The 13,071-nt window shown below is 41.8% G+C and overlaps 1 protein-coding gene across 1 annotated transcript; it reads left to right on the forward strand.

Moving 5' to 3' along the window:
* Window positions 1–10,011: 10,011 nt before the first annotated feature.
* On the forward strand, window positions 10,012–12,075 carry LOC137528416 (E3 ubiquitin/ISG15 ligase TRIM25-like). The gene has a single exon (XM_068249707.1). The coding sequence runs from the start codon at window positions 10,012–10,014 to the stop codon at window positions 12,073–12,075; it is 2,064 nt and encodes a 687-aa protein (XP_068105808.1).
* Window positions 12,076–13,071: the final 996 nt, after the last annotated feature.

The following is a 13,071-nucleotide window of genomic DNA, read 5'->3' on the forward strand; positions in this document are numbered from 1 at the left end:
GCTTGAAAACCGCCACGGCCTACACTCTGGCCATGCTGCGCACCAGTCCAGCACGGCCGTCACTATGCAAACAGCTGTTTGCGGTGCGTTACACAGTGAGTTTGGTGTGTCAGTGTGAAGAAGTACTCTAATTACACTCCCTGATTGATGTATACACATGCAAGATGTTTGAGAGCACTTTAGCCCTGCAATTTAGCATTCAATGTGATTTCTGCCCTTAAAACGCTACTTTGCGTCACATCCAGATTTTTCCCCAGGACTTTTGGCATGTATCCCACTCCGCCATGCCCCCCTCCATGTGTTAGATCCCTTGAAACATCTTTTCCATCACTTTTGTGGCCAGCATTAGTGTTTCTAGTTTTCAAAGTTCGCCTCCCCATTGAGGTCTATTGCGGTTCTTGAAAGATCATGCGAACCGAACCTTTCGCAGAGGTTCGGGCCATCTCTACTGAGGACTGGGGCAAAGTCATATTCTCCAATAGAGCCCCTTTCCGATTGTTTGGGGCATCTGGAAAAAGACTTGTCAAGTTGTCAGGAGAAGAAAAGGTGAGCGCTACCATCAGTCCTGTATCATGCCAACAGTAAAGCATCCTGAGACCATTCATGTGTGGGGTTGCTTCTCATCCAAGGGAGTGGGCTCACTCACACACTCATAATTTTGCCAAAAAACACAGCCATGAATAAAGAATGGTACCAAAACACCCTCCAACAGCAACTTCTTCCAACAATCCAACAACAGTTTGGTGAAGAACAATGCATTTTCCAGCACGATGGAGCACCGTGTCATAAGGCAAAAGAGATAACTAAGTGGCTCGGGGACCAAAACGTTGACATTTTGGGTCCATGGCCTGGAAACTCTCCAGATCTTAATCCCATTGCGAACTTTTGGTCATTCCTCAAGAGGCGGGTGGACAAACCAAAAACCAACTAATTCTGAGAAACTTAAAGAAGTGATTATGACAGAATGAGTTGCTATCAGTCAGGATTTGGCCCACAAGTTGATTGAGAGCAGGGCCAGTCGCATTGCAGAGGTCCTGAAAAAGAAGGGCCAACACTGCAAATACTGACTCTCTGCATAAATCTCATGTAATTGTTAATAATAGTCTTTGAAACATATGACATGCTTATACTGTAATTATATTTCAGTACATCACATAAACAACTGAAACAAAGATCTAAAAGCAGTTTAGCAGCAAACTTTGTGAAAACTAATATTTTTGACAGTCTCAAAACTTTTGGCCAGGACTGTACATAGTCATTGTGAACTGATTGTGAGCTCCTCTGAGGACAGTCAGTGACATGACTATGTACTCTGTAATGTGCTGCAGAAGATGTCACTGCTATATAAATACATAATAATAATATGGTAGGACATTAGACTATGACTATGGTAGGATTAGATTGTGAGATCCTCTGAGGACAGTCAGTGACATGACTATGTACTCTGTAATGTGCTGCAGAAGATGTCAGTGCTATATAAATACATAATAATAATATGGTAGGACATTAGACTATGACTATGGTAGGATTAGAGTGTGAGCTCCTCTGAGGACAGTCAGTGACATGACTATGTACTCTGTAATGTGCTGCAGAAGATGTCAGTGCTATATAAATACATAATAATAATATGGGAGGACATTAGACTATGACTATGGTAGGATTAGATTGTGAGCTCCTCTGAGGACAGTTAGTGACATGACTATGTACTCTGTAATGCACTGCAGAGGATGTCAGTGCTATATAAATACATAATAATAATATGGTAGGACATTAGACTATGACTATGGTAGGATTAGAGTGTGAGCTCCTCTGAGGACAGTCAGTGACATGACTATGTACTCTGTAATGTGCTGCAGAGGATGTCAGTGCTATATAAATACATAATAATAATATGGTAGGACATTAGACTATGACTATGGTAGGATTAGACTGTGAGCTCCTCTGAGGACAGTCAGTGACATGACTATGTACTCTGTAATGCGCTGCAGAGGATGTCAGTGCTATATAAATACATAATAATAATATGGTAGGACATTAGACTATGACTATGGTAGGATTAGAGTGTGAGCTCCTCTGAGGACAGTCAGTGACATGACTATGTACTCTGTAATGTGCTGCAGAGGATGTCAGTGCTATATAAATACATAATAATAATATGGTAGGACATTAGACTATGACTATGGTAGGATTAGAGTGTGATCTCTTCTGAGGATAGTCAGTGACATGACTATGTACTCTGTAAAGTGTTGCAGAAGATGTCAGTGCTATATAAATACATAATAATAATATGGTAGGACATTACACAATGACTATGGTAGGATTAGAGTGTGAGCTCCTCTGAGGACAGTCAGTGACATGACTATGTACTCTGTAATGTGCTGCAGGAGATGTCAGTGCTATATAAATACATAATAATAATATGGTAGGACATTACACTATGACTATGGTAGGATTAGAGTGTGAGCTCCTCTGAGGACAGTCAGTGACATGACTATGTACTCTGTACAGTGCTGCAGGAGATGTCAGTGCTATATAAATACATAATAATAATATGGTAGGACATTAGACTTATGACTATGGTAGGATTAGAGTGTAAGCTCCTCTGAGGACAGTCAGTGACATGACTATGTACTCTGTAATGTGCTGCAGAAGATGTCAGTGCTATATAAATACATAATAATAATATGGTAGGACATTAGACTATGACTATGGTAGGATTAGAGTGTGAGCTCCTCTGAGGACAGTCAGTGACATGACTATGTACTCTGTAATGTGCTGCAGGAGATGTCAGTGCTATATAAATACATAATAATAATATGGTAGGACATTAGACTATGACTATGGTAGTATTAGACTGTGAGCTCCTCTTAAGATAGTCAGTGACATGACTATGTGCTCTGTAATGTGCTGCAGAAGATGTCAGTGCTATATAAATACATAATAATAATATGGTAGGACATTAGACTATGACTATGGCAGGATTAGAGTGTGAGATCCTCTGAGGACAGTCAGTGACATGACTATGTTCTCTGTAATGTGCTGCAGGAGATGTCACTGCTATATAAATACATAATAATAATATGGGAGGACATTAGACTATGACTATGGTAGGATTAGATTGTGAGCTCCTCTGAGGACAGTTAGTGACATGACTATGTTCTCTGTAATGCGCTGCAGAGGATGTCAGTGCTATATAAATACATAATAATAATATGGTAGGACATTAGACTATGACTATGGTAGGATTAGAGTGTGAGCTCCTCTGAGGACAGTTAGTGACATGACTATGTACTCTGTAATGCGCTGCAGAGGATGTCAGTGCTATATAAATACATAATAATAATATGGTAGGACATTAGACTATGACTATGGTAGGATTAGATTGTGAGCTCCTCTGAGGACAGTTAGTGACATGACTATGTACTCTGTAATGCGCTGCAGAGGATGTCAGTGCTATATAAATACATAATAATAATATGGTAGGACATTAGACTATGACTATGGTAGGATTAGAGTGTGATCTCTTCTGAGGACAGTCAGTGACATGACTATGTACTCTGTAAAGTGTTGCAGAAGATGTCAGTGCTATATAAATACATAATAATAATATGGTAGGACATTACACAATGACTATGGTAGGATTAGAGTGTGAGCTCCTCTGAGGACAGTCAGTGACATGACTATGTACTCTGTAATGTGCTGCAGGAGATGTCAGTGCTATATAAATACATAATAATAATATGGTAGGACATTACACTATGACTATGGTAGGATTAGAGTGTGAGCTCCTCTGAGGACAGTCAGTGACATGACTATGTACTCTGTAATGTGCTGCAGAAGGTGCCAGTGCTATATAAATACATAATAATAATATGGTAGGACATTACACTATGACTATGGTAGGATTAGAGTGTGAGCTCCTCTGAGGACAGTCAGTGACATGACTATGTACTCTGTAATATGCTGCAGAAGATGTCAGTGCTATATAAATACATAATAATAATATGGTAGGATATTAGACTATGACTATAGTAGGATTAGATTGTGAGCTCCTCTGAGGACAGCCAGTGACATGACTATGTACTCTGTAATGTGCTGCAGAAGTTATCAATGTTATGTAAATGCATAATAATAATATGGTAGGACATTACACTATGACTATGGTAGGGTTAGATTGTGAGCTTCTTTGAGGACAGTCAGTGACATGACTATGTACTCTGTAATGCGCTGCAGAAGATGTCAGTGCTATATAAATACATAATAATAATATGGTAGGACATTAGACTATGACTATGGTAGGATTAGATTGTGAGCTCCTCTGAGGACAGTTAGTGGCATGACTATGTACTCTGTAATGCGCTGCAGAGGATGTCAGTGCTATATAAATACATAATAATAATATGGTAGGACATTAGACTATGACTATGGTAGGATTAGAGTGTGATCTCTTCTGAGGATAGTCAGTGACATGACTATGTACTCTGTAAAGTGTTGCAGAAGATGTCAGTGCTATATAAATACATAATAATAATATGGTAGGGCATTACACTATGACTATGGTAGGATTAGAGTGTGAGCTCCTCTGAGGACAGTCAGTGACATGACTATGTACTCTGTAATATGCTGCAGAAGATGTCAGTGCTATATAAATACATAATAATAATATGGTAGGATATTAGACTATGACTATAGTAGGATTAGATTGTGAGCTCCTCTGAGGACAGCCAGTGACATGACTATGTACTCTGTAATGTGCTGCAGAAGTTATCAATGTTATGTAAATGCATAATAATAATATGGTAGGACATTACACTATGACTATGGTAGGGTTAGATTGTGAGCTTCTTTGAGGACAGTCAGTGACATGACTATGTACTCTGTAATGTGCTGCAGAAGATGTCAGTGCTATATAAATACATAGTAATAATATGGAAGGACATCAGACTATGACTATGGTAGGATTAGAGTGTGAGCTCCTCTGAGGACAGTCAGTGACGTGACTATGTACTCTGTAATGTGCTGCAGGAGATGTCAGTGCTATATAAATACATAATAATAATATGGTAGGACATTACACAATGACTATGGTAGGATTAGAGTGTGAGCTTCTCTGAGGACAGTCAGTGACATGACTATGTACTCTGTAATGTGCTGCAGGAGATGTCAGTGCTATATAAATACATAATAATAATATGGTAGGACATTACACTATGACTATGGTAGGATTAGAGTGTGAGCTCCTCTGAGGACAGTCAGTGACATGACTATGTACTCTGTAATGTGCTGCAGAAGGTGCCAGTGCTATATAAATACATAATAATAATATGGTAGGACATTACACTATGACTATGGTAGGATTAGAGTGTGAGCTCCTCTGAGGACAGTCAGTGACATGACTATGTACTCTGTAATGTGCTGCAGAAGGTGCCAGTGCTATATAAATACATAATAATAATATGGTAGGACATTACACTATGACTATGGTAGGATTAGAGTGTGAGCTCCTCTGAGGACAGTCAGTGACATGACTATGTACTCTGTAATGTGCTGCAGAAGATGTCAGTGCTATATAAATACATAATAATAATATGATAGGACATTACACAATGACTATGGTAGGATTAGAGTGTGAGCTCCTCTGAGGACAGTCAGTGACATGACTATGTACTCTGTAATGTGCTGCAGGAGATGTCAGTGCTATATAAATACATAATAATAATATGGTAGGACATTACACTATGACTATGGTAGGATTAGAGTGTGAGCTCCTCTGAGGACAGTCAGTGACATGACTATGTACTCTGTAATGTGCTGCAGAAGGTGCCAGTGCTATATAAATACATAATAATAATATGGTAGGACATTAGACTATGACTATGGTAGGATTAGAGTGTGAGCTCCTCTGAGGACAATCAGTGACATGACTATGTACTCTGTAATGTGCTGCAGGAGATGTCACTGCTATATAAATACATAATAATAATATGGTAGGACATTAGACTATGACTATGGTAGGATTAGAGTGTGAGCTCCTCTGAGGACAATCAGTGACATGACTATGTACTCTGTAATGTGCTGCAGGAGATGTCACTGCTATATAAATACATAATAATAATATGGTAGGACATTAGACTATGACTATGGTAGGATTAGAGTGTGAGCTCCTCTGAGGACAATCAGTGACATGACTATGTACTCTGTACAGTGCTGCAGAAGATGTCAGTGCTATATAAATACATAATAATAATATGGTAGGACATTAGACTATAACTATGGTAGGATTAGAGTGTGAGCTCCTCTGAGGACAGTCAGTGACATGACTATGTACTCTGTACAGTGCTGCAGAAGATGTCAGTGCTATATAAATACATAATAATAATATGGTAGGACATTAGACTATGACTATGGTAGGATTAGATTGTGAGCTCCTCTGAGGACAGTCAGTGACATGACTATGTACTCTGTAATGTGCTGCAGAAGATGTCAGTGCTATATAAATACATAATAATAATATGGTAGGACATTAGACTATGACTATGGTAGGATTAGAGTGTGAGCTCCTCTGAAGACAGTCAGTGACATGACTATGTACTCTGTACAGTGCTGCAGAAGATGTCAGTGCTATATAAATACATAATAATAATATGGTAGGACATTAGACTATGACTATGGTAGGATTAGAGTGTGAGCTCCTCTGAGGACAGTCAGTGACATGACTATGTACTCTGTAATGTGCTGCAGAAGATGTCAGTGCTATATAAATACATAATAATAATATGGTAGGACATTAGGCTATGACTGTGATAGGATTAGATTGTGAGCTCCTCTGAGGACAGTCAGTGACATGACTATGTACTCTGTACAGTGCTGCAGAAGATGTCAGTGCTATATAAATACATAATAATAATATGGTAGGACATTAGACTATGACTATGGTAGGATTAGAGTGTGAGCTCCTCTGAGGACAGTCAGTGACATGACTATGTACTCTGTAATGTGCTGCAGAAGATGTCAGTGCTATATAAATACATAATAATAATATGGTAGGACATTAGACTTATGACTATGGTAGGATTAGATTGTGAGCTCCTCAGAGGACAGTCAGTGACATGACTATGTACTCTGTAATGTGCTGCAGGAGATGTCAGTGCTATATAAATACATATTAATAATATGGTAGGGCATTAGGCTATGACTATGGTAGGATTAGAGTGTGAGCTCCTCTGAGGACAGTCAGTGACATGACTATGTACTCTGTAATATGCTGCAGAAGATGTCAGTGCTATATAAATACATAATAATAATATGGTAGGACATTATACTATGACTATGGTAGGATTAGAGTGTGAGCTCCTCTGAGGACAGTCAGTGACATGACTATGTACTCTGTAATGTGCTGCAGAAGATGTCAGTGCTATATAAATACATAATAATATGGTAGGACATTAGACTTATGACTATGGTAGGATTAGAGTGTAAGCTCCTCTGAGGACAGTCAGTGACATGACTATGTACTCTGTAATGTGCTGCAGAAGATGTCAGTGCTATATAAATACATAATAATAATATGGTAGGACATTATACTATGACTATGGTAGGATTAGAGTGTGAGCTCCTCTGAGGACAGTCAGTGACATGACTATGTACTCTGTAATGTGCTGCAGAAGATGTCAGTGCTATATAAATACATAATAATATGGTAGGACATTAGACTTATGACTATGGTAGGATTAGAGTGTAAGCTCCTCTGAGGACAGTCAGTGACATGACTATGTACTCTGTAATGTGCTGCAGAAGATGTCAGTGCTATATAAATACATAATAATAATATGGTAGGACATTAGACTATGACTATGGTAGGATTAGATTGTGAGCTCCTCTGAGGACAGTTAGTGACATGACTATGTTCTCTGTAATGCGCTGCAGAGGATGTCAGTGCTATATAAATACATAATAATAATATGGTAGGACATTACACTATGACTATGGTAGGATTAGAGTGTGAGCTCCTCTGAGGACAGTCAGTGACATGACTATGTACTCTGTAATGTGCTGCAGAAGGTGCCAGTGCTATATAAATACATAATAATAATATGGTAGGACATTACACTATGACTATGGTAGGATTAGAGTGTGAGCTCCTCTGGGGACAGTCAGTGACATGACTATGTACTCTGTAATGTGCTGCAGGAGATGTCAGTGCTATATAAATACATAATAATAATATGGTAGGATATTAGACTATGACTATAGTAGGATTAGATTGTGAGCTCCTCTGAGGACAGGCAGTGACATGACTATGTACTCTGTAATATGCTGCAGAAGATGTCAGTGCTATATAAATACATAATAATAATATGGTAGGATATTAGACTATGACTATAGTAGGATTAGATTGTGAGCTCCTCTGAGGACAGCCAGTGACATGACTATGTACTCTGTAATGTGCTGCAGAAGTTATCAATGTTATGTAAATGCATAATAATAATATGGTAGGACATTAGACTATGACTATGGTAGTATTAGACTGTGAGCTCCTCTGAGGACAGTCAGTGACATGACTATGTGCTCTGTAATGTGCTGCAGAAGATGTCAGTGCTATATAAATACATAATAATAATATGGTAGGACATTAGACTATGACTATGGCAGGATTAGAGTGTGAGCTTCTCTGAGGACAGTCAGTGACATGACTATGTAGTCTGTAATGTGCTGCAGAAGATGTCAGTGCTATATAAATACATACTAATAATATGGTAGGACATTAGACTATGACTATGGTAGGATTAAAGTGTGAGCTCCTCTGAGGACAGTCAGTGACATGACTATGTACTCTGTAATGTGCTGCAGAAGGTGTCAGTGCTATATAAATACATAATAATAATATGGTAGGACATTAGACTATGACTATGGTAGGATTAGAGTGTGAGCTCCTCTGAGGACAGTCAGTGACATGACTATGTACTCTGTAATGTGCTGCAGAAGATGTCAGTGCTATATAAATACATAATAATAATAATATGGTAGGACATTAGACTATGACTATGGTAGGAATAGATTGTGAGCTCCTCTGAGGACAGTCAGTGACATGACTATGTACTCTGTAATGTGCTGCAGAAGATATCAGTGCTATATAAATACATAATAATAATATGGTAGGACATTAGACTATGACTATGGTAGGATTAGATTGTGAGCTCCTCTGAGGACAGCCAGTGACATGGCTATGTACTCTGTAATGTGCTGCAGAAGTTATCAATGTTATGTAAATGCATAATAATAATATGGTAGGACATTACACTATGACTATGGTAGGGTTAGATTGTGAGCTTCTTTGAGGACAGCCAGTGACATGACTATGTACTCTGTAATGTGCTGCAGAAGATATCAGTGCTATATAAATACATAATAATAATATGGTAGGACATTAGACTATGACTATGGTAGGATTAGATTGTGAGCTCCTCTGAGGACAGCCAGTGACATGGCTATGTACTCTGTAATGTGCTGCAGAAGTTATCAATGTTATGTAAATGCATAATAATAATATGGTAGGACATTACACTATGACTATGGTAGGGTTAGATTGTGAGCTCCTCTGAGGACAGTCAGTGACATGACTATGTACTCTGTAATGTGCTGCAGAAGATGTCAGTGCTATATAAATACATAATGATAATATGGTAGGACATTAGAATATGACCGTGAGATGCTGGATGTGCAGGCTCCATTGGACTTGGGATGGGGGATGCGCAAAGTGGGATTGGGTGGTGCAAAGTACAAACCTAGCCATAATTTTTACAACTCTGCAACACCCTCCATGTGGTGCTTATAGTCCCTGACACTGCTTTTCTTCTATATAATGCTGTACAGTATAATCTATATGTGTGTCTAAGTGTTACATACAGTGACAAAGTTAATCACTGAGAAATGTGTGAGAAGCTGCACCTTGCTTGTCATGTGACAGAGAGATACCTAACCTAACCTGCTCATCTGGTTCCAGGTGTGACAATGGCGTCTGCTGGTGTGACTGCTGAGCTCCTCTGCTCCATCTGTATGGAGATCTATAGAGATCCTGTGACCTTGCCGTGTGGCCACAGCTTCTGCCGGGGCTGCATCACACGAACCTGGGACCTCCGGGATGATCTAACGGAACATAAATGTCCTGAATGTCAGCGGAATTACAGCAAGAGGCCTGAGCTGGTGAGGAACACAAGGCTACATAATATCTGTCAGGCTTTTCATGCTACAGAGACAGATCAGGAGCAGACCGGGGTCTTCTGTAATTACTGTGACTTTCCTGTTCCTGCTACTAAATCCTGTCTGCAGTGTGAGACCTCCTTGTGCGACCATCACCTGAGGAAACATGACAGGTCAGGGGAACACACTTTACTGCCTCCCACCACTGACCTGGGGAAGAGGAAATGTTCTGTCCATAAGAAGATCCTGGAGTATTACTGCACTGAGGACGCTACCTGTGTCTGTGTGTCCTGCTCTGTGATCGGGGGACATGTAGGACATAAGATGATGTCACTGGGTGAGGCGTCTGAGGAGAAGAAGAAGAAGCTGAGGAATGATCTGCAGACACTGATGGCAGAGACAGAGGAGGCTGAGAAAAGAGTCCAGAGTCTGGAGGAACGAAGGAGAAAAGCACAAGAAAAAGCAGCTGGTGAGACAGAGAGAGTCACTGCCCTGTTTAGAGACCTCAGGAGACGGCTGGAGGAGCTGGAGAGGAGAGTCCTGAGTGACATCACAAGGCGGGTACAATGCTATGATGACGTCATCAGACGGCTGGAGATAAAGAAGGAGGAGCTGTCCAGGAAGATGCGTCACATTGAGGAGCTGTGTCACATGACTGATCCACTGACTGTCTTACAGGAATCACACACAGGTGACTTGTGTGACACGGAGGACAGACATGATGAGCAGCTCCATGATGGAGGGGATCTGGATGTGGCCGGCATCTCACACACATTACACACAGGACTGGCTGATATCATGTCTGGGGTAAATGTGCAGAAACATACAGACACACAGGCCACGCCCCCACTATCCAGGCCACACCCCCACCCCACCCCCACCGCACAACACACACAGGCCTATCCCCATTCCAGTACAGAGGACAAAGCTCCCGTCACTGCTAAACTATCCAGGCCAAGCCCCCAGCCCACCCCCACCGCACAACACACACAGGCCTATCCACATTCCAGTACAGAGGACAAAGCTCCCGTCACTGCTAAACTATCCAGGCCACGCCCCCAGCCCTCCTCCACCGCACAACACACACAGGCCTATCCACATTCCAGTACAGAGGACAAAGCTCCCATCACTGCTGAGCTATCCAGGCCACGCCCCCAGCCCACCCCCACCGCACAACACACACAGGCCTATCCACATTCCAGTACAGAGGACAAAGTTCCCGTCACTGCTACACTTTCCAGGCCACGCCCCCACCCCTCCCCCACCACACAACACACACAGCGCCAGGCTGGGGGGACACATATTGGGGCTGCACAGCAAGCATCAGGGCTGCCAGTGTATGCAGACATATTACTGGATGTAGCCACAGCTAGTAATGGGCTACATATATCAGATGACAGGAAAACTGCATCCAGTTCATTATGGGAGAACCGCCCAGACACAGCAGAGAGATTTCAGTATAATATTCCTCAGGTGTTGAGCAGCCGGAGTTTCTCCTCAGGGCGACATTACTGGGAAGTGGATGTTGGGAGATCAGATAACTGTAGAGTCGGGATGTGTTACCCCAGTATAGCCAGGGGAGGATGGCAGTCACTGATTGGAGATAATAACAAGTCCTGGTGTTTGTGCAAGATGGGTAATAAGTACGCAGTGATACATGACAGGAAAGGGATCTGGTTACCTGATGGGATCCCCAGTGATAGAGTCAGGATATATCTGGATTATGAGGCCGGGCAGATCTCCTTTTATGCCCTGTGTGACCCCATCAGACACCTCCACACCTTCACTGCCACCTTCACTGAGCCCCTCCATGCTGGGTTATATGTAGGGTGGAGAGGTTGTATAAAGATTTCTGGGGGGAGTCAGGGGGTGTGAGAGCTCCACCCACTAGAGATGTAGCGAACGGTTCGCCAGCGAACGGTTCCAGGCGAACTTTGGGGGTTCGCATTCGCCTGCAGCAGGCGAACTTTTGCGGAAGTTCGATTCGCCCCATAGACTTTAATGGCCGCCGACTTTAACGGTTAATAGCAAAGTCCCCTTACATAGTAGAAACACCAAAACTGTTGGGAATGTTAAGTGGAATAGTGCGAACAAGAGGAAATTTTTTTTTTTCAAAAAGACCTTATACTTTTTGAGAAAATCAATTTTAAAATTTCAAAGTAAAATGAGCCGATTCATAAAAAAAAGAACCGATTCATTAAAAAGAACCGGATGATTCAAGAACCGTTAGTATAGCAGAGAATGCGTCCTGAGCAGGCCGTGAAGCTGCCGGCTCCGCTGCTGTCTCTTCCCACCTGCCTGCACCTGTCACCCTCACCTAGCCTGGCACCCAGCGCACCCATGGGTGCCAGGCTAGGTGAGGGTGACAGGTGAGGAGGTGGGGAGAGACAGCAGGAGCCGGAAGCTATGCGTCCAAAAGGAGGCATTCTCTGCTATGTGGGAGGCGTCGGAGATCTTCAATCAACTTAATTGAAGATCGCAACATAAGAGGATACAGTTCGTTGGATCGTTTACCGTGGATATTGGCGTGGGAAAACTTTTTTAAAGGTACAGGTAAGTATTTATGGTTAATTTAGAATAATAAAATACTTTTCTCGTGGTTGTGTTTTTATTTCATTTAACCCTTTGTGGAAATGGGTAAAGGGTACTATACCCCTATACTCATTTCTCCTGGGAGGGGGGTGGGCATCTGGGGTCCCCTTCTTAAAGGGGACTCCCAGATGCCACCATGAACCCCCCCAGGGAGTCGTCGCGCCCACCTCCTCCTGGGGCACCGGAGGTGGGGAAGAGCCCCTTGTCCATGGATTGGACAAGGGCTCGGGGGGGGGGGGGAAGGCTTGGCTGCCCTCCCCCCCCGGAGCCCCCCATACC

Source organism: Hyperolius riggenbachi, chromosome 8 (genome assembly GCF_040937935.1).
Source record: "Hyperolius riggenbachi isolate aHypRig1 chromosome 8, aHypRig1.pri, whole genome shotgun sequence".
NCBI lineage: Eukaryota > Metazoa > Chordata > Amphibia > Anura > Hyperoliidae > Hyperolius > Hyperolius riggenbachi.

What these genes read in the sequence shown, in the direction of transcription:
- LOC137528416 (XM_068249707.1), top strand. Translation starts at nt 10,012, where the DNA reads ATGGCGTCTGCTGGTGTGACTGCTGAGCTCCTCTGCTCCATCTGTATG.